Source organism: Vulpes vulpes, chromosome X (genome assembly GCF_048418805.1).
Source record: "Vulpes vulpes isolate BD-2025 chromosome X, VulVul3, whole genome shotgun sequence".
NCBI classification, from domain to species: Eukaryota; Metazoa; Chordata; class Mammalia; order Carnivora; family Canidae; genus Vulpes; species Vulpes vulpes.
In genome coordinates this window covers 71,625,467-71,649,176 of record NC_132796.1, presented here as the reverse complement: position 1 = coordinate 71,649,176, position 23,710 = coordinate 71,625,467, and the positions used below count along the sequence as shown (strand labels likewise).

Genomic DNA, 23,710 nt, shown 5'->3' with positions numbered 1-23,710 from the left:
GCCAACAATGGTTATGCACAAGAAATAAAGAACAGGGGATCCCTGGGTGGCGCAGTGGTTTGGCGCCTGCCTTTGGCCCAGCGCGCGATCCTGGAGACCCGGGATCGAATCCCACATCAGGCTCCCAGTGCATGGAGCCTGCTTCTCCCTCTGCCTGTGTCTCTGCCTCTCTCTCTCTCTCTCTCTCTCTCTCTCTCTCTGTGACTATCATAAATAAAAATAAAAATTTTAAAAAAAAAGAAATAAAGAACAGCATATAGTTATAAAGCCTGAGAAATGATGATGACTTACCACTACCCACCACTATGATGGCTCAGTGCCAGAGTGAGCAGGGAAATATTAGGAGACCATTCACATAGGTGGGCATCCATATATTCAGTTGGCCATTTGCAAACTATGTTTTAACTATGATTTTTGGCAGCACCTGACAAATGTGTCTGAAATAATTTGAACAATTATGACTGCTCAGAACAGCATCCTTCGAAGTCTTTCTCCACAGGACACCAGAGGCATTTTAGATGAAACAATTCACTACTCAGGATTTCCTCCTACTCCTACAGTAATACAATGATCATCCTTGGCTCCCACCTACTAAATAAGGGTAGCACTCTCTTCCCAATCACAGTGCCAACCAAAAATGCCCAATGAAGAACCACTGCTGAGAATGGCTCCCTAATCTTCTCTCCTTGTGATCTACAACTGCAATTTACTCCCTCTTTGACAGTCATGTGGCATATGGTCATATGAGAGGGACATGGCATTACATCCATATCTCCTAAATAAAAAAAGTTACTGAGAACATAAGAACTGTATTATAGACAGAAGCTCTTCCTGTCCATGGGTCCTGTCCCATTGTTTTAATAAAACCACCATTTTGCACCCAAAAAAGTCCTGTATAATGCCAAATGGTATTATGACATTAAAGTTACCTGCATTTATGTCCATTTGTTTAAGAATTTTAGAAAACAAAGTTCCTTTTAAAATGCCTCCCAAGGGCGCCTGGGTAGGCTCAGTGGTTGAGCCTCCGCCTTTGGCTCAGGGTGTGATTCTGGAGTCCCGGGATCGAATCCCAGGATGGAGACCCACATGGGGCTCCCTGCTTGGAGCCTGCTTCTCCCTCTGCCTATGTTTCTGCTTCTCTGTGTCTCTCATGAATAAATAAATAAAATCTTTAAAAAAATTAAATAAATAAATACATACATAAATAATAAAAAAATAAAATAAAATAAAATAAAATAAAATAAAATAAAATGCCTCCCAAGATTTATGGCTTTTAAAAAGGCTCCTAGGATTTTTAGAAATATAGAAATTGTAAGGCTCCTATATCAGGGTGTGTTAAGGCTTACATTGCAAATTGGTCAAAAATTATAAACACAACATACTATCCTTAATAAAATTGAAATGTTTGAAGAGGTTAAACATTTAATTTCTTCATGATTGTGGTTCTCAAACTTTAGCTAGCACCAAAATTATGAAAGGATTTGTTAAAACATAGATTACTAGGCCCTACCTCCAGAGTTTACTTCAGCAGATCTAGGGTAAGGCCTGAGACTTTCTGTCTCTAACAAGGTCCCAATAATGCTGATGTTACTGGTTCAGGGACCTTACTTTGAGAAGCACAGCCTTATAAGATGCTTTCACTACTCATAATGCTCTATTTCCTTCTAAAAGTGACCAGACAGGGGCACATGGGTGGCTCAGTCCATTAAGTACCTGCCTTCAGCTCAGGTCATGATCCTGGAGTACTGAGATTAAGCCAACTGTCAGGCTGCCTGCTCAGTGGGGAGCCTGCTTCTCTTTTTCCCTCTGCACCTCATCCCCCATGGCTCACACTCTCTCTCACTTGCTCACGTTCTCAAATAAATAAAAATCTTTAATTTTTTTTTATTTTTTAAAAATTAAAAAAATGAAAGTGACCAGATATACACAAGATATGGACACACTGCAATAATGAATATGAAGAACTAAAAACAATTTCCAAGCAACTCTCAAGAAGCTTCTATTCATCATGCTCTTCTCAAAGTAGAAGATCACTATAGGGATAAGAACACATAAGAAGGTAGGAGGTAATCTAACCAAGCTAAACACCAAACTACATACAACGGAAGCTAAGGGATCCTTACACTTATAAAGTAAGACTATGACTGATTAACATAGGGAATTTGAGGGGCGCCCAGGTGGCTCAGCGATTAAGCATCTGCCTTTGGCTCAGGGCGTGATCCCGGGGATCGGGATCGAATCCGGCATTGGGCTCCCTGTGAGGAGCCTGCTTCTCCCTCTGCCTATATCTCTGCCTTTCTCTGCGTCTCTCATGAATAAATAAAATATTTAAGAGAAAAATAAAAAAAATAAAGAGACGTGAGATTTTAAAAAATATATAGGGAATTTGCTGATTAGATATTTGAAGATATTAAGAACTATTTATTTTTTATAAGTCAGATAGAGAAAGACAGCATATGATATCACTTATATGTGGAAAAATAAAACAAATGAATAAAGAAACAAAAAAACCCCCAACAGACTGATAAATACAGAGAACGAACTGATGGCTAGCAGAAGAGATGTAGGTGTAGTGTTGGGGAGGGACGCAAAACAGGTGAAGGGCATTAAGAGATTTAACTTCAAGTTATAAAATAAGTCACAGGGATGAAAAGTAAAGCATAGGAAATACAGTCAATATTACAGCAGTAACTTTTTATGGTAACGGATGGTAACTACATTTTTCATGGTAAGTACTATGTAATATATAGAATTGTCAAATCACTATGGCGTACACTAATATAATATTGCACATCAACTATATTTCAATTAAAATATTTTTAAGGGGCATCTAGGTGGCTCAGTCAGTTAAGCATCTGACTTCAGCTCAGGTCGTGATCCTTGGGGTCCTGGGATCAAGCCCTGAGTCAGGCTCAGTGGGAAGTCTGCCTCTCCCACTCCCTCTGCCCCTCTCCCCACTCATTCTCTCTCTCTCTCTCTCTCTCTCTCTCAAATAAATAAAATCTTTGGGACACCTGGGTGGTTCAGTGGTTGAGTGTCTGCCTTTGGCTCAGGTCATGATCCTGGGATCCTGGGATCAAGTCCTGCATTGGGCTCTTCACAATGAGCCTGCTTCTCCCTCTGCCTGCCACTCCCCCTGCTCGTGCATTCTCTCTGTCAAATAAATAAATAAAATCCTTACAAAAATTTTTTTTTTAGAAAACCATGACTAAGCATTTACAAAAAGGTCTCATGCCACACTATTAAACTCTACAGGAAAAATTTTTGTACAGATCAACTCTTGTGGAGTGTTATAACTCACAGAGGACTGTTCATCACAGGTTTCATGTGAATGTCCACAGAAAGCCACAACAGCCAATTCTGCAGTAGTTCTTTCAGACTCTGGAGAACACTACTCTGAGAAAGCAAAACAACAACAAAAAAAAATCATTCACAAAATCATTCACACACTTTAGGGTTGAGAACTAACAAATTAAACCAGAAGCTTAGAGGTGGAAGGGACCATGGAGATGACTGCATCCAGCTATTGGGTTTTATATCAGAACACAATAGCCGCTGCTCCAGCCTGATCAATCTCCAAGAGACAAATGAATTTGAGTTCAAGTTTATTTTGACATTTTCTCTACAAGACTGCCCCAGCTTATCAGCCCGGGAAAAGACTCTTGTTTTGCTAAATGACATTCATTTATAACATATATTACATCTTCAAATACAGTATCACCCACTCCTTACTGTCTCCCCTCAGAGATCCTTTGAAGTTGCTAAACAAATGAGTTCCCTATCCTTTTCACCTGTGTCACAACTACATTTTGCTCCCATTTTAAAGGTCGAAAATTTATCTTACCTTCCATAAGTATAGAAAACAATTTTATAAAAAAAAAAAAAACAATTTTATTCTTTCCTTTCTCAGGCTTTGGCTTTATTTCTAAGGACCTCAGTCTTGACAGAGGTGTGCCCAGAGAATTCATGAGGATAAACCTATAAATTTGAAATCTCTCCACATCATCCCAAAACCTAATACAGGAAAACTTTATTACATATCCTTAACAAATAACTTACTAGATACTATTTGAGTATCTCCAATGATAAGCTGCACAGGTCATAGAATAGTTCAATAAATACTTTTAAAGAAACTGACAACTTGGGGGATCCCTGGGTGGCTCAGCGGTTAAGTGCCTGCCTTCGGCCCAGAGCGTGATCCTGGAGTTCCGGGATCGAGTCCCACGTCGGGCTCCCTGCATGGAGCCTGCTTCTCCCTCTGCCTGTGTCTCCGTTTCTATCTCTCTGTCTCTCTCATGAGTAAATAAATAAAATATTTTTTTAAAAAAAGACACTGACAACTTGAATTCAGATTATAAATATGTTGAAGTTGAAAGTGATTTTGAAATCACCTAAAACAATGCTCTATTTCAGTGTCAATCAAGGACTTGAACATTTGAAAAGGTAGTCAGTATTACTATATCATATGCAGAAAACTTAAATCTTTTTATTCCCGACTCACCTATTTGAATCCACTTGCCACACATTAATGAGATTTTTATGTTCATAAGAGAGAAACATGGGTTTAAAAAAAGTTGAGAAACACAGATCTACCCTACGTATGAACCTTCTCTACATAAATATCCCCAATTAAATACAGCCATTAAGCCTATGTCTAACCTACTCTAACACCAAGAAATATACTATGTCTTATATGTCTTTAAGTTCATTTATTCCATTCTGAATCTGCTCTACCTGTAATAAAATACTGCCCTATATCTAGGCAACAAAAAGAAATAAAAGGCATTCAAATGGGAAAAGAACTCAAACTCTCGCTCTTCGCAGATGATATGATACTGTATATAGAAAACCCAAAAGACTCCACCCCAAGATTGCTAGAACTCATACAGCAATTCGGCAGTGTGGCAGGATACAAGGTCAATGCCCAGAAATCACTGGCATTTCTATACCCTAACACTGAGACTGAAGAAAGAAATTAAGGAGTCAATCCCATTTACAATTACACCCAAAACCATAACATACCTAGGAATAAACTCTAACCAAAGAGGTAAACTAACTATATCCTAAAAACTACAGAACACTTCTGAAAGAAATTGAGGAAGACACAAAGAGATGGAAAAATATTCCATGCTCATGGATTGGAAGAATTAATATTGTGAAAATGTCAATGCTACCCAATTTACACATTGAATGCAATCTCTATCAAAATACCATGGACTTGGGGATCTCTGGGTGACTCAGCAGTTTAGTGCCTGCCTTTGGCCAGGGAGGGATCCTGGAGTGCCGGGATCCAGTCCCGCGACGGGCTCCCAGCATGGAGCCTGCTTCTCCCTCTGCCTGTGTCTCTGCCTCTCTCTCTCTCTCTATGTCTATCATAAATAAATAAATAAATAAATAAATAAATAAATAAATAAATAAATCATCAATCAATCAATCTTTAAAAAAAATACCATGAACTTTCTTCAGAGAGCTGGAACAAATCACCTTAAGATTTGTGTGGAATCAGAAAAGACCCTGAATAGCCAGAGGAATATTAAAAAAGAAAAACATAGTTGGGGGCATCACAATGCCAGAGTTCAGGTTGTACTACAAAGCTGTGGTCATCAAGACAGTGTGGTACTGGCACAAAAACAGACACATAGATCAATGGAACAGAATAGAGAATCCACAAACAGCCCCTCAACTCTATGGTCAACTAATATTCGATAAAACAACAAAGGCGATCCACTGGAAAAAGGACAGTCTCTTCAATAAATGGTGCTGGGAAAATTGGACAGCCAATGCAGAAGAATGAAACTAGACCATTCTCTTACACCATACACAAAGATAAACTCAAAATGGATGAAAGATCTAAATGTGAGATAAGATTCCATCAAAATCCTAGAGGAGAACGCAGGCAACACCCTTTTTGAACTTGGCCACAGTAACTTCTTGCAGGATACATCCATGAAGGCAAGAGAAACAAAAGCAAAAATGAACTATTGGGACTTCATCAAGATAAGAAGCTTTTGCACAGCAAAAGAAACAGTCAACAAAACTAAAAGACAACCTACAGAATGGGAGAAGATATTTGCAAATGACCTATTAGATAAAGGGCTAGTACGCAAGATCTATAAAGAACTTATTAAACTCAACAGCAAAGAAACAAACAATCCAATCATGAAATGGGCAAAAGACATGAACAGAAATCTCACAGGGAGACATAGACATGGCCCACAAGCACATGAGAAAACGCTCCACATCACTGGCCATCAGGGAAATACAAATCAAAACCACAATAAGATACCACCTCACACCAGTGAGAATGGGGAAAATTAACAAGACAGAAAGCAACAAATGTTGGAGAGGATGTGGAGAAAGGGGAACCCTCTTGCACTGTTGGTGGGAATGTGAACTGGTGCAGCCACTCTGGAAAACTGTGTGGAGGTTCCTCAATGAGTTCAAAATAGAACTGCCCTATGACCCAGCAATTGCACAGCTGGGGATTTACCCCAAAGATACAGATGCAGTGAAACGCCGAAAACACCTGCACCCCAATGTTTACAGCAGCAATGTCCACAATAGCCAAAATGTTGAAAGAGCCTCAGTGTCCATCGAAAGATGAATGGATAAAGAAGATGTGGTCTACGTATACAATGGAATATTACTCAGCCATTAGAAATGACAAATACCCGCCATTTGCTTCGATGTGGATGGAACTGGAGGGTAGTATGCTGAGTGAAATAAGTCAATCGGAGAAGGACAAACACTATACGGTCTCATTCATTTGGGGAATATAAAAAATAGTGAAAGGGAATAAAGGGGAAAGGAGTGAAAATATCAGTGAGGATGATAGAAGATGAGAGACACCTAACTCTGGGAAATGAACAAGAGGTAGTGGAAAGGGAGGTGGTCAGTGGGTTGGGGGGACTGCGTGACAGGCACTGAGGAGAGGCACTTGACGGGATGAGCACTGGGTAATAAGCTATATGTTGGCAAATTGAACTCCAATAAAAAAATAAAATAAATTAAAAAAAGATACTACCCTGTATCTAATCTTATCTCCTGAAGCCAAATAGGCTTCTTCTCTTTCCATGGGACAATCAATCATTTGAAGGGAACCACAAAATCATAGTCTGTTTTCCTCCAAGCAAAATATCCCCAGTTCTTTAACATACCAAGCTAGAAATCATAAAGTCATCTTGTGTCCTTCATGCTTTACTTACTTCATCACCAATTCCTATCATTTTTTTCTTTTCAAAATACCCAACTTTTCCATTTCTCCAATCCCACTGTAACTACCTTAGCCAAGGCCTTCAAATCTCTGAGATTACTTTATTCCCCTAGTCGGTCTTCTCTGGTCTCATCTCCCAGACCCCAATTCTTTCTCCATGGCTGCCAGATCCTTCTTATTTAAGTACTCTACCCATTATAGCCATCTTCCCTCAAAGAATTGTGTACGGCAAAAGAATACCAGTATGTAACAAGGTCATAAAAAATGTTCAAAATTTCCTTTCATCCAGTAACTTCGTTCCTGGAAATGTATGCCAGGAGAATAAAGAAATACGTATTATGAAGATGATCAATATAGTTCTCTATTCCTACAAAGACACAAATTAGAAATAACAGGGATGCCTGGGTGGCTCAGTGGTGGAGCATCTGCCTTTGACTCAGGGATGATCCCAGCGTCCAGGATTGAGCCCCACATTGGGCTCCTGTGGAGAGCCTGCTTCTCCCTCCACCTGTCTCTGCCTTTCTGTCTCTCATTAATAAATAAAATCTTTAAAAAAAAGATTAGAAATAATAGGAAAAAATTTAATGGTATAACATCTATGGACTATGACTAGATTTTTTTTAATTTTTATTTATTTATGATAATCACACAGAGAGAGAGAGAGAGGCAGAGACACAGGCAGAAGGAGAAGCAGGCTCCATGCACCGGGAGCCCGATGTGGGATTCGATCCTGGGTCTCCAGGATTGCACCCTGGGCCAAAGACAGGCGCTAAACCACTGCGCCACCCAGGGATCCCATATGGACTATGACTAGATAATTGACTATGACTATATTTGACTAACTTTATATTCAGATCTATAAATTTATGTTCACTGTTTTGTTATTATACAGGAAACACAAATCAATATGGACAAAAATTAGAAAATTAAGATGCCACAAAGAGAATTGCATTGTTACAGTAGATTTGTTGGATTTTCTCATTCAAAATTTAATGATAAAGCTTGTTTACTGATAGACACAATTGGCTAAACACTGAAAAGCTGAAAATATTTTAATAGATTTCTAAAAATATTAATTATTACATTAAGCTGGATATCAAGCTATACAATAGCTAAGGTAATAAGAAGTTATTTTAAAAGCCTCATAAACTATACTCCAGGTTCTCTTCAGATCATGTAAATCTTTGGCTTTTTCTTTAAAGATTTTATTTAATTATTGATTTGAGAGGGAAAGAAAGAGATGGAAAGCACAAAGGGAGAAATAAAGGGAGAAGCTAACTCGCCACTGAGTAGGGAGCCTAAATAAAGGCTCGATCTCAGGACCCCAGGATCACACACACCCTGAGCTAAAAGCAGATGTCCAACCCACTGAGCAACCCTGGTGCCCCAATCTTTTGCAATTTAAAAGCTTCATAAAAGGACGCCTGGGTAGCTCAGCGGTAGAGCACCTGCCTTTGGCTCAGGGCCTGATCCTGGAGTTCCAGGATCGAGTCCCACATCAGGCTTTCTGCATGAAGCCTGCTTCTCCCTCTGCCAATGTCTCTGCCTCTCTCTCTCTCTGTGTCTCTCATGAATAAATAAATAAAATATTTTTTAAAGGGAGGTGGGGCAAGATGGTGGAAGAGTAAGGTCCCCAAGTCACCTGTCCCCACCAAATTACCTAGATACCTTCAAATCATCCTGAACACCTACAAATTCGACTTGAGATTTATTTTTTTAAAGATTTTATTTATTTATTCTTGAGACACACACACACACACACACAGAGAGGCAGAGACATAGGCAGAGGGAGAAGCAGACTCCATGCAGGGAGCCTGACGTGGGTCGCGATCCCAGATCTCCAGGATCAGGCCCGGACTGAAGGCAGCGCTAAACCGCTGAGCCACCTAGGCTGCCCTTCGGCTTGAGATTTAAAGAAAGAACAGCTGGGGGATCCCTGGGTGGCACAGCGGTTTAGCGCCTGCCTTTGGCCCAGGGCGCGATCCTGGAGACCCGGGATCGAATCCCACGTCGGGCTCCCGGTGCATGGAGCCTGCTTCTCCCTCTGCCTGTGTCTCTGCCTCTCTCTCTCTCTGTGACTATCATAAATAAATAAATAAATAAATAAATAAATAAATAAATAAATAGAAAGAAAGAAAGAAAGAACAGCTAGAATTCACGTTTCTATCAAGGTAGGAAGACGGGGGGGGGGGGGGGGGGGCAGGGGGGAGGCATCCAAGGGGGAGGGGCCCCGCGAGGAGCGGGGCTAGGGTCAGGGCGAGAGCCCCCAGGACAGGAAAGCCCCAAGAAAGCCCTGTCCAAGAGAATCAGGGGCTTCACCAATCTTCCCCGACAGAAATGCGCTCGCAGGGAGTTAGAGCAGGATCCCAGGAGGGGCGGGGACAATCAGGCTCTCAGGGACACTAACAGAGCACCTGTGCCCCGGGGAGAGCAAGACACACACCAAGGCTGAGCTCCCTCAAGGGCTGCAGTGTGCCCACTGCTGGGCCCGGGAGCAGCTCGGAGGGGCTCGGTGGAGGCTCCGCGGAGAGGGGGCTTCCCGGCCGGGAGCGCGAATCCATCAGCGCAGCAAGGACACTCCTGCCACCAGGCGGCGAACTGAGCAGATCAGCGGACCACACCCCTGGAGCATCCAGGCCCCTGCACACTGAGAGGTCTGTAGTTACTCCAGGAGCTGACTCCAGGCCTGGAGACCTGGCCCCTGCCACTGTTGTTGTTCCTCCTGGGGCCTCCTAGGATAAACAACACCCACTGAGCCTCACAGTGGCCACACAGGATAAACAGGTTAAACAACTTTCACTGAGCCCTGCACCAGGCTGGGGGCTGAGCAGCTCCCCCAAGTGCTGACACCTGAAAATCAGCACAGCAGGCCCCTCCCCCAGAAGACCAGCTAGACCTACAGGGGAAAAACAAAATATTGACCAAGCAGCACCGGAAAGTTCCAGGGGAAGTCAAGGGATTTACAGTATACAGAATCAGAGGATACTCCCCCTTGTTTTTTGATTTCTGTCTCCTTCCTCCCCCACCTTTTGTTCATCTTTTTTTTCCTTTTTTCTCCTTTTTCTTTTTCTTTTTCCTTTCTTCTCTTCTCTCTTTTTCTCCTTTTACCAATACAACTTGTTTTTGGCCACTCTGCACTGAGCAAAATGACTAGAAGGAAAAACTGACCTCAAAAGAAAGAATCAGAAACAGGCCTCTCTCCCACAGAGTTACAAAATTTGGATAACAATTCAATGTCAGAAAGCCAATTCAGAAGCACAAACTACCAAAACTGGAACAGGAAGAAACAGAAAACCTGAACAGGCTGATAGATAACCAGGGAGGAAATTGAAGCAGTCATCAAAAACCTATAAAGCTACTGGTGGCTCTAGAAAAAAGCATAAAGGACTCAAGAGACTTCATGACTCAAGAATTTATATCTAATCAGGCAGAAATTAAAAATCAATTAAATGAGATGCAATCCAAACTAGAGGTCCTAATACCGAGGGTTAACGAAGTAGAAGAACGAGTGAGTGACATAGAAGACAAGTTGATGGCAAAGAGGAAAACTGAGGAAAAAAGAGAAAAATCAAAAGATCATGAGGATAGATTAAGGGACATAAATGACAGCCTGAGGAAGAAAAATCTACGTTTAATTGGGGTACCCCAGGGTGCCAAAAGGGACAGAGGTCCAGAATATGGATTTGAGTAAATCATAGATGAAAACGTTCCTAATCTGGGAAGGGAAACAGGCATTCAGATCCAGGAAATAGAGAGATCCCCGCCTATAATCAATAAAAACCGCTCAACACCTCGACATTTAATAGTGAAGCTAGCAAATGCCAAAGATACAGAGAAGATCCTTAAAGCAGCAAGAGACAAGAAATCTTTAACTTTAATGGGGAGAAGCATTAGGATTACAGAAGACCTCTCCACAGAGACCTGGCAGGCCAGAAAGGGCTGGCAGGATATATTCAGGGTCCTAAATGAGAAGAACATTCAGCCAAGAATACTTTATCCAGCAACGCTCATTCGAATAGAAGGAGAGATAAAGAGCTTCCAAGATAGGCAGGACTGAAAGAATATGTGACCACCAAACCAGCTCTGCAAGAAATTTCAAGAGGGACTATTAAAATTCCTCTTTAAGAGGAAGTCCAATGGAACAATCCACAGAAACAGGGACTGAATAGGTATCATGATGACACTAAACTCATACCTTTCAATAATAACTCTGAACGTGAACGGGCTTAATGACCCGATCAAAAGGCGCATGGTTTCAGACTGGATAAAAAAGCAAGACCCCCCCCCCCCCACAAAAAAGCAGGACCCATCTATTTGCTGTCTACAAGAGACTCATTTTAGACAGAAGGACACCTACAACCTGAAAATAAAAGTTTGGAGAACCATTTACCATTCAAATGGTCCTCAAAGGAAAGCAGGGGTAGCCATCCTTATATCAGATAAACTAAAGTTTATTCCGAAGACTGTAGTTAGAGATGAAGAGGGACACTATATCATACTTAAAGGATCTATCCAACAAGAGGACTTAACAATCATTAATATATATGTCCCGAATGTGGGAGCTGCCAAATATATCAATCAATTAATAACCAAAGTTAAGACATACTTAGATAATAATACACTGATACTTGGTGACTTCAATGTAGCACTTTCTACAATCGATCGTCTTCTAAGCACAACATCACCAAAGAAACAAGAGCTTTAAATAATACACTAGACCAGAAGGATTTCACAGATATCTACAGAATTTTACATCCAAATGCAACTGAATACACATTCTTCTCAAGTGCACATGGAGCTTTCTCCAGAAGAGACCACATACTGGGTCACAAATCAGGTCTTAAGCAATACCAAATATTGGGATCGTTCCCTGCGTATTCTCAGACCATAATGCGTTGAATTTAGAACTAAATCACAAGAAGTTTGGAAGGATTTCAAACACGTGGAGGTTAAGGACCATCCTGCTAAAAGATGAAAGGGTCAATAAGGAAATTAAAGAAGAATTAAAAAGATTCATGGAAACTAATGAGAATGAAGATACAACCATTCAAAATCTTTGGGATACAGCAAAAGCAGTCCTGAGGGGAAAATATATCACAATACAAGCAGCCATCCAAAAACTGGAAAGAACTCAAAAAGAAAAGCTAACCTTACACTTAAAGAAGCTAGAGAAAAATACAGCAAATAGATCCTATACCCAGCAGAAGAGAGTTAATAAAGACTCGAGCAGAACTCAATGAAATAGAGACCAGAAGAACTGTGGAACAGATCAAAAAAACCAGGAGTTGGTTCTTTGAAAGAATAAGATAGATAAACCATTAGCCAGCCTTATTAAAAAGAAGAGAGAGAAGACTCAAATTAATAAAATCATGAATGAGAAAGGAGAGATCAGTACAAACACCAAGAAAATACAATTTTAAAAACATTATGAGCAGCTATACGCCAATAAATTAGGCAATCTAGATGAAATGGACCCATTTCTGGAAAAACACAAACTACCAGAACTGGAACAGGAAGAAATAGAAAACCTGAACAGGCCGATAACCAGGGAGGAAATTGAAGCAGTCATCAAAAACCTCCCAAGACACAAAAGTCCAAGGCCAGATGGCTTCCCTGCAGAATTCTATCAAACGTTTAAAGAAGAAACTATACCTATTCTACTAAAGCTGTTTGGAAAGACAGAAAGAGATGGAACACTTCCAAACTCATTTTATGAGGCCCAGCATCACCTAAATTCGAAAACCAGACAAAGACTCCACCAAAAAGGAGAATTATAGACCAATATCCCTGATGAACATGGATGCAAAAATTCTCAACAAGATACTAGCCAACAGGATACAACAATACGTTAAGAAGATTATTCACCATGACCAAGTAGGATTTATCCCGGGGATGCGAGGCTGGTTTAACACTCGTAAAAGCAATCAATGTGATTGATCATATCAGCAAGAGAAAAAAGAAGAACCATATGATCCTCTCAATAGATGCCAAGAAAGCATTTGACAAAATACAGCATTCACTCCTCATCAAAACTCTTCAGAGTGAAGAAAAAAAAAAAAAAAACCTCTTCAGAGTGTAGGGATAGAGGGAACATTCCTCAACATCTTAAAAGCCATCTACGAAAAGCCCACAGCCAATATCATTCTCAATGGGGAAGCACTGGGAGCCTTTCCCCTAAGATCAGGAACAAGACAGGGATGTCCACTCTCACCACTGCTATTCAACATAGTACTAGAAGCCCTAGCCTCAGCAATCAGACAACAAAAAGGAAATAAAAGGCATTCAAATTGGCAAAGAAGAAGTCAAACTCTCCCTCTTCACCGATGACATGATACTCTACATAGAAAATGCAAAAGTCTCCACCCCAAGATTGCTAGAATTCATACAGCAATTTGGCAGTGTGGCAAGATACAAAATCAATGCCCAGAAGTCAGTGGCATTTCTACACACTAACAATGAGACTGAAGAAAGAGAAATGAAGGAGTCAATCCCATTTAAATTGCACCCAAAAGCATAAGATACCTAGGAATAAACCTAACCAAAGAGGTGAAGGATCTATACCCTAAAAACTATAGAACACTTCTGAAAGAAATTGAGGAAGACACAAAGAGATGGAAAAATAGTCCATGCTCATGGATTGGCAGAATTTATATTGTGAAAATGTCAATGTTACCTAGGGCAATTTACATGTTTAATGCAATCCCTATCAAAATACCATGGACTTTCTTCAGAGAGTTAGAACAAATTATTTTAAGATTTGTGTGGAATCAGAAAAGACCCCAAACAGCCAGGGGAATTTTAAAAAAGAAAACCAGAGCTGGGGGCATCACAATGCCAGATTTCAGGTTGTACTACAAAGCTGTGGTCATCAAGACAGTGTGGTACTGGCACAAAAACAGACACATAGATCAATGGAACAGAATAGAGAACCCAGAAGCGGACCCTCAACTTTATGGTCAACTAATATTCGACAAAGCAGGAAAGACTATCCATTGGAATAAAGACAGTCTCCTCAATAAATGGTGCTGGGAAAATTGGACATCCACATGCAGAAGAATGAAACTAGACCACTCTCTTGCACCATACACAAAGATAAACTCAAAATGGATGAGAGATCTAAATGGGAGACAAGATTCCATCAAAATCCTAGAGGAGAACACAGGCAACACCCTTTTTGAACTTGGCCACAGCAACTTCTTGCAGGATACATCCATGAAGGCAAGAGAAACAAAAGCAAAAATGAACTATTGGGACTTCATCAAGATAAGAAGCTTTTGCACAGCAAAAGAAACAGTCAACAAAACTAAAAGACAACCTACAGAATGGGAAAAGGTATTTGCAAATGACCTATTAGATAAAGGGTTAGTTTCCAAGATCTATAAAGAACTTATTAAACTCAACAGCAAAGAAACAATCCAATCATGAAATGGGCAAAAGACATGAACAGAAATCTCACAGGGAGACATAGACATGGCCAACAAGCACATGAGAAAATGCTCCGCACCACTTGCCTTCAGGGAAATACAAATCAAAACCACAATGAGATACCACCTCACACCAGCAAGAATGGGGAAAATTAACAAGGCAGGAAACCACAAATGTTGGAGAGGATGTGGAGAAAGGGGAACCCTCCTGCACTGTTGGTGGGAATGTGAACTGGTTCAGCCCCTCTGGAAACTGTGTGGAGGTTCCTCAAAGAATTAAAAATAGATCTGCCCTACGACCCAGCAATTGCACTGTTGGGGATTTACCCCAAAGATTCAGATGCAATGAAACACCAGGACACCTGCCCCCCGATGTTTATAGCAGCAATGTCCACAATAGCCAAACTGTGGAAGGAGCCTCGGTGTCCATCAAAAGGTGAATGGATAAAGAAGATGTGGTCTATGCATACAATGGAATATTACTCAGCCATTAGAAACAACAAATACCCACCATTTGCTTCAACGTGGATGGAACTGGAGGGTATTATGCTGAGTGAAATAAGTCAATCAGAGAAGGACAAACATTATATGGTCTCATTCATTTGGGGAATATAAAAAATAGTGAAAGGGAACAAAGTGGAAAGGAGAAAAGATGAGTGGGAAATATCAGAAAGGGAGACAGAACATGAGAGACTCCGAACTCTGGGAATCTAACAAGGGGAGGTAGAGAGGGAGGTGGGCGGGGGGTGGGGGTGACTGGGTGACAGGCACTGAGGGGGGCACTTGATGGGATGAGCACTGGGTGTTATTCTATGTGTTGGCAAATTGAACACCAATAAAAAATAAATTAAAAAAAAGAATCAAAATAAACTGGAAAAAATCCTTCCCCTCTCTACATTAAAATAAATATATCTGGGACATCTATCAGTAGTTTAAAAATAGCTGAAAGACAATTACAGGGTGTTACTAATATCTTAATAATCCACTGGTTATAACCATATCCACCCAAACAAACAATCGCATATGTGGGAAACGAACTAGGGCGGGTGGAAGGGGAGGTGGGCGGGGGGTGGGGGTGACTGGGTGACGGGCACTGAGGGGGGCACTTGATGGGATGAGCACTGGGTGTTTTTCTATATGTTGGCAAATTGAACACCAATAAAAAATAAATTTATATAAAAAATATTTTTTTAAAAAGAATAAATAAATAAAAATAAAACCCTTATAAACTTGGTGCCTGGGTGGTTCACTCAGTTGAGCATCTGACTCTTGATTTTGGCTCAGGTCATGATGTCAGGATCATGAGATAGAGTGAATTAGAGCCCCACATCGGGCTCTGTGCACAGTGCAGAGTCTGCCTAAGATTCTCTCTCATATAAATAAATTTAAAATAATAATAATTACATTATAATAATAAAAGCCTCATAAAATAACTGAAGTTTTAGCTAATTCTACTACCTGTCATTGCTATTACCTTTAGCGATCCCCCAAAATGAAGCCTCTTAGGACACTTATCCTTTCTTATACTCTATATTTCCTTCCCCTTTTCTTCAATTTCATCATTTCCAAATCTTTCCATTACAGTTCTCAGAACTTCTATTCTATGGTAATCTAAACCTATATCTCATATTCTTCAAAGTATGGTTTCTGTTTTCTTATTCTAGTCATATCCTGGCTCTCCCTCGCCACCCAAGGATGCTGTTTCCTCTGAATACATTTCCATATCCCACCCAACATCTGGAGGTAAGCACTGCCCTTGCTTTCTACTACCAACATGAGAATATAAGCTCCTTCTTTAAGAAGATAAATATAAAATCAGAATAAATGTCCCTTAAGGAAAAAATCTGAAAAAAGTAAAAATTTTAAAAATTAAAAATAAATAAAAATTTTTAATGAAAGAAAAAAAATCTGGTCCCCCCCCCCCCCCAACATTCCCCCCAAACTGCTCACAAAGGTAGCACAAAACCTCTGTATTATCAATTTCAAAAGAAACTTTCTTTGGCCCTTATCCTTCTGGATCTTTCTGGGATATATGGCAACATTTTTCCTTTACTACTTCTTGATATCCTGTATTCCCTTTGTGTCCTTTGCACTACTATTCTTCTGGTTATTTTCATACCTTTTGAGAAGGTTCTTTCATAGATTCTTCTTGTTAGCTAAGAATTCAATACTGAGTATTCCCCCTGAGTTCTGTCCTTGGCCCACCAACTGTTTCCTTTCCTCTATCCCTTTTTCTCCACAGACTCCCACTCTCAAATATATGTATGTGTGTATAATTGTGTATATACTTATTAGATTAGGCCATATGAAATTGCCATTGATCAAACATCTCTGACCTATAAAAATGGCAATTTCATATGGTTCAACCTATATTTATAGATAAACAGCTCTCTAAATTGGTGGAATAAGAAAAGAGATAAAGAATAGTCCAATCACAAGATAGGAAGAAAATCACAAAAGGCTGCAAAATGAAGTCCCTAAAAATGCATTAGCTGGGGAGAAGTGGTAGGTACTGTCATGTGAATGATGATATTGGTCAGGTAGTAAGTACAAGTAATATAAATAAACCTCAAGTCCAAGTTATTGTGACAGATAATAAAGTGCCATTTCAATATGAGAAACACTAACCAGGACAAAACATTTTTCCTATAAATGTGGCCAACAGTAAGTGATTTAAGGTGAGAACCATGTTACAAAAGAAACATTGCTTATTGCCCCCCGATGTTTATAGCAGCAATGTCCACAATAGCCAAACTGTGGAAGGAGCCTCGGTGTCCACTGAAAGATGAATGAATAAAGAAGATGTGGTTTATGTATACAATGGAATATTACTCAGCCATTAGAAACGACCAATACCCACCATTTGCTTCGACGTGGTTGGAACTGGAGGGTATTATGCTGAGTGAAGTAAGTCAATCGGAAAAGGACAAACATTATAGGGTCTCATTCCTTTGGGGAATATAAATAATAGTGAAAGGGAATAGAGGGGAAGGGAGAAGAAATGTGTGGGGAAATATCAGAAAGGGAGACTGAATATGAAAGACTCCTAACTCTGGGAAATGAACTAGGGGTGGTGGAAGGGGAGGTGGGTGGGGGGTGGGGGTGACTGGGTGGCGGGCACTGAGGTGGGCACTTGACGGGATGAGCACTGGGTGTTATTCTGTATGTTGACAAATTGAACACCAATAAAAAAATAAATTTATTAAAAAAAGAAACACTGCTTATATTGTTTTTCTTCAGGAATAGGAATAATCATTTTATACAAAAGTGGCTCTCAGACTAAGTGGGGTAAAACTCTTGGAAGCCACAGTGGTCTTTTTGAGGAATACCCCAATATAGTATTAATTTTATCATATAAGGTTAGAACAATTTTATTAGCAGAAAAAAATTTTGTTATAATTCATTACAATTTCATATAATTCCTTATAATTTCTGTTAGAAATATAGAATATGAATGTCACAGGGGGTTTTATTTGCTTTGGCCATTACTGCATTCCCAGTGACAAGAAGGGCATCTAGTACATGGTAGGTGCTCAGTAATTATGTGTAAAATGAGTAAGTGTATCTATAAACATATCAACCACAACAATCTAAGTATGGTTAAGTATTTCCCACTTTGTTTTTATTGACACTAATTTGCCACCTGTTCATTCACTTTGTCATCTGCTACAAGTGGAAATAGTTCAGGAAAATTATACGCAACAAAACTTTTAAAACAGAAAATTTTATGCATTAACTTTGATTTGAGTAATGCAGTACCTCAAGTCTAGGTCCAAGGGAATCCTGTTAGGAAACCATCGCTTTAACATGGGTTTGGAATTATGTACCACTGGCCATAAAACAATACTTGCTTAGATAGTTTTGTTTTTTTTTTACCTTGAAATAAATGGTTGATGTAAAGAAGAGCTGTGCTAGATGGTCAAAAACAAGTGGTTTCACCTCTAGGAATTGAAAAAAAAAGATTATTTAAGATTCTTTCAATTAACAATACATTGAATTAAAGGACTCCAAATTTTCAGGATACATACCAGAGAAGCTATTAAAAGGAATCCAGCTCACAAGTTGAAGGAACTGTGATCGACAACAGAAGCCATCCCAGAGAGGAAGGCTCTTGTATAGGAATGTTTCACAGGAATAAAACCCCTCCTATAACAAGCCAAGAGCAAAAATTCGTATGAAACTCAGTCCATTAACTACTCTCTAAACAGTTATACTGTGCTATAATTATTTTACTCTTAGACTAAATTTTTTGTCAGCATTATAATAAAATCCTTGTGTTAGGTGCCAGAGTTCCTCATAAAAAGGATCAGATGATTATTTGGACACATTATCATCTTCATCAACATACTTTACAAATACTATAAAACATCAATTGGAAAGAAGGTAAAAAACCAACTAATTGAATATTTTTTAAGATAAATGAAATTGTACTACTCTGGGGTATATGCAGTCCCTTGTGCAGTCAATAAAATGTATGCAGTGTTGAGGCACCTGGGTGGCTCAACTGGTTAAGCATCCAACTCTCAGTTTCGGCTCAGGTAATGATCTCAGGGTCCTGGGATTAAGCTCCATGTCAGGGTCTACGCTCTGCGTAGAGTCTGCTTGTCCCTCTCCCTCTGCTCCTCTCCCTGCTCCTGTGCTCTCCCTCTCTCAAATAAACAAATACAAATCTTTTAAAAATGTATACAATGTTATAATAGGGCTAGAATTTCTTTAGAGGCCATAGACCAAATCCAAACGCTGGACAGCTCCATCTGATGGAACACTGAGTATGTAGACTGCTTATGCTTCCACCAAAGAGAAGAAGCAAGGCTTTCCTTTTTTTTCCCGTGTTGCCCTAAGCCTTAAATAATGGCACGTACCAAGACTCCATCCTTACTTTTTTATGACATGAATTCTCTGGACAATCTCATCTATAACATAGCTATAACCACCACCTATATAATGAGAATTCCTAATGCTGTATCTTTAGCTCAAATCTCATTCCTCAGCTCTAGACTCATAATTTAACTACTTTCTGGATATGACCTTTTAGATATCTCACAGGCAAAAATCTTTTAAGTCAAATCTCTGGGGCACCTGGGTGACTCAGTCAGTTAAGCGTCTGACTTCAGCTCAGGTCATGACCCCAGGGGCCTGGGATCAAGCCATGCATCAGGCTCTCTGCTCAGCAGGGAGTCTGCTTTTCCTTTTCCCTGCCTCCCAGTCATGCGTTCTCTCTCTCTCTCTCTAATAAATAAATAAAATCTCTAAAAAAATAAGTCAAATTTCTTTCCTTTCAAGCCTGTTCCTTCTACATTCCCTTTCTTACTGAATGCCATCATCCTCCTCCCAAGCAGGAAACTCAAAAGTCAACCTGAATTTATCCCTTTATCTTCACCACCATATATATCCAACTTCCAATTCAATGGTTTCACATCAAATCCTTGAGATTTAGTCAACACATTTATTGAGCATCTCTTTTGTACCAGGTACCAAGATAAACACTTGTACATGAATGAAGACAATTAGAGGGGATCCCTAGGTGGCTCAGTGGTTTAGCACCTGCCTTTGGCCTAGGGCATGATCCTGGAGACCCGGGATCAAGTCCCACATCAGGCTGCCGGCATAGAGCCTGCTTCTCCTTCTGCCTATGTCTCTGTCTCTCTCTCTCTCTCTCTCTCTGCCTTTCATGAATGAATAAATAAATAAAATCTTTTAAAAAAGACAAATTAGACATGGTTCCCAAGGCCTGGAAGCTCATAACGTGTGGAAAAACAGATGCTGAAAGTGCCATGATACAGGTAAACACAGTGAATTAAGGAAGCACATAAAACAAACATCTAAACCAGACTAGGGGGATCCCTGGGTGGCGCAGCGGTTTGGCGCCTGCCTTTGGCCCAGGGCGCGATCCTGGAGACCCGGGATCAAATCCCACATCAGGCTCCCAGTGCATGGAGCCTGCTTCTCCCTCTGCCTATGTCTCTGCCTCTCTCTCTCTCTCTGTATGACTATCATAAATAAATAATAAAAAAAAAAAAAACAAAAAAAAATCTTTTAAAAAAAATAAATAAATAAACCAGACTAGGGTGATGAGTATAGGCTTCTTCATGGTACTGATAATTGAGCTGCAGCCTAAAGTACAACTAGGGTTACTTATGTATGTCAAATAATTAATTGGCTAGAACATTAAAATATATTTGTTAATTATGAGAACACAATTGGTAATCCTATGAGATCTATCTTACCAGCTAATTCAATTAGTTGAATTCATTCAATTACATATTCAGTTTGTTCTCTTAAATTATAGGCCTTTCTCTCTAATTTGACAAATGATTTCTTCAAATCCAACAGTATAGAAATAAACATCAACTCAACTCTATAATGAGTTTTTAATTGAGCAAATACTGTTTACAAATGATGCTGAGCACTAAAGAAAAGGTATTCACTGTATATCTCAATGAATTTTAGTAAAAAATGCTGGAGTGTATATGAAGAAAGTGAAATCTTACTTGTAAGAAGCACTGTGCCCTGTTGATAGTGGCCAGGAAGTTGGCAAATTCTTTCTCATGTTCAAAATTATTCACCTTGTACCAAATACACTCTGGAACAGAAATATTAAATATAAGCATCTGGTTGCATGACAATAAAATCTATATGAAACATAATTAACACTACTCTAAAGTGACAAATGACAAATATAAACAAGTAATCAGTCTTATATACCTAACTAACTGGCACTGCAGACTGTAACAGGTATGTGGAAGTGACAGTGAGAGGCTCTTCAAAAATTTCATGATATAAAAAAAAAAAATTTCATGATATAGAGAAAGCTTATATAGTGAAAAATAAACTAGTAAAATTGACATATAATATATGTGATTAGCATAAGTCACATAGTAGTCCAAGAGACTATGCATGTATGAATTAAAAGTTTGAGAATAGGGCAGCCCCAGCGGCGCAGCAGTTTGGCACCGCCTGCAGCCTGGGGTGTGATCCTGGAGACCCGGGATGGAGTCCCACATCGGGCTCCCTGCATGGAGCCTGCTTCTCCCTCTGCCTGTGTCTCTGCCACTCTCTGTGTCTATGAATAAATTTAAAAAAATAAAATAAATAAATAAATAAATATTTGAGAATACCCCAAACTTCAACTAGGGTGAGCTGGGGATAATATCAGAGTGGTAGAACTTTAGTAAGTGGTAATCTAATTATATCATATCCTATCTAAGGAAAAAATGAGCAGGAAAAGGAGTTAGCCTGGAACCGACTAAAACCAACTTTAAATACCTAAAGAGTCAGGAGTTGCTTACCCAGGAAAGAAACAGTCTGGTCAACAGAAATATGATTTCCAGAGAAACTGATCCCCTTAGAGGAATGAAATGATCAGGCTTTATTTACTATGGCCTGGATGAAAAACTTCCTTATTGCTTTTTCCTTCAAATCTGTAATTAAGAAATCTTCTAATGACTAATTTGGCTCCCATCTATACTGGCAGCAGAGAGGAGACATTGTTGTTGACAGACATGAATACTTTGGTCACCAAGAAGAATTACTTCTATGATGAAATAGTAAGTTGATATTCTGACTTCTATATTAGCCCTCTTTGAATATGGGTTAGCATTAATATGATGATTTGGGGGCCTGAATAGCAAATTTCTGGACAGATACAGACAAAGAGGGTTTGGATTGTGATGGTCATCAAAATGGAGCCACCCAGAGAGTTTGGGTGGCCATCCAGCAATATTTCCTTAACAACACATCTCCTTTCTTACTGTCTCCCAAAATTACAAGGGAAGTATACCAGCTCTGAATATATGATTATCAGAGAAATAGTTACAGCATACGAAGGCTCCTTCTATTTAGAATTTGTCACCCTTATAAAAGATATGAACTATCTTGTTCCTTCCTCATTCACCTAATGCTTTTAAGGATCAATTTTTACCTTCTTGTAATGTTTGACTCAACCAGTGATAGAGCCTCAGTAAGATAGACTCGTCTTTGACACAGTTAATATAGTGAAGTAACAGAGAATTGTTCAACACTGCACCCATCTGAGAAGGCAGCTGCAAAGAGAGAACAGTCAACTAAATATATGAAAAGTAGGTTATAGCAACAAGGAAATCATCAGAAAGCATATATAACAAAAATAAAGGCTATGAAGATCAAACGGAAAATACAGATAAGCACATGGTCAAGTCACATACCTCTAAGCAATGGATGTTCTTTAAGAGTTGAGGGAAGCTTTTGAGCTGTTCTAGTGGAAACAATTCACGGCTACTGAGATAATTAGATAGAATCATCCCTTTTTTCCCACATTCTTTACTGCAGCCACTAGAATTTAGCACTGGTATAACTGAGTAAGAATTCCATTTCTAAAGAAGAAACACAATAAAACAATCAATGGACTAAACAGACTACAAACTAAATGTAAAAGCAATTGCTGAGATGATTCAATTAATGAAGTCTGAATGTGATTTGCATAGAATCCTGGGCAATTAAAATATCTTTAAATATCTGTAATTTCTTCAAATATCTGAGTGGTTAATGTTTGTATTTAAGAAAAGGAAGTTGCGCAAATCTTTTTGGGTTTTCAATACTTACTCTTTTTACAGGACGGACCTTAGCAGGACCTAACATCAACTTTAGAGGCTCAGGAGGGGGTCCCTGATTCCTTTGCTTCACAGCAAGTAGAGCGGTCTTCCACAGATTCTCTGAATTCTTAAAATAGATCTATAAAAAAATTGTATTAAAGTACATGTGTAGATAACCATAACCCAAAGCAATATAAAATCCCAAACTCTACATTAATTGAAAGAATATTAATTATGAAACATTTTATAGCCGTGCAAATCCATGAAGGTCTTTTTTTCTGATCAAGAATCTATTAAATACATTAAAAAGAACCAAAACAAAGTGCCAACCCCTAAAAAAACTTTCCAGAAATAGTGCCACAATACTAGCTCTTAAAACAGTAATGCTGGGCAGCCCGGGTGGCTCAGCGGTTTAGCACTGCCTTCAGCCCAGGACCTGATCCTGGAGACCCGGGATCAAGTCCCACGTCGGGCTCCTTGCATGGGGCCTGCTTCTCCATCTG

General features: G+C 39.5%; 1 protein-coding gene across 3 annotated transcripts in view; it reads right to left on the bottom strand.

Annotated features, from left to right (window-relative positions):
* CENPI (centromere protein I) overlaps positions 1-23,710 on the bottom strand; it is a 76,854-nt gene that overhangs the window by 26,610 nt on the left and 26,534 nt on the right. For all 3 annotated transcript variants that reach the window (XM_072743434.1, XM_026006588.2, XM_072743433.1), the window contains exons 9-15: positions 23,218-23,346; positions 22,821-22,988; positions 22,559-22,679; positions 21,129-21,220; positions 18,666-18,783; positions 18,514-18,578; positions 3,302-3,396 (exon numbers count right to left, since the gene is read on the bottom strand). In XM_072743434.1, coding sequence (XP_072599535.1) covers positions 3,302-3,396; positions 18,514-18,578; positions 18,666-18,783; positions 21,129-21,220; positions 22,559-22,679; positions 22,821-22,988; positions 23,218-23,346 — 788 coding nt within the window. The remainder of the gene's footprint in view (positions 1-3,301; positions 3,397-18,513; positions 18,579-18,665; positions 18,784-21,128; positions 21,221-22,558; positions 22,680-22,820; positions 22,989-23,217; positions 23,347-23,710) is intronic.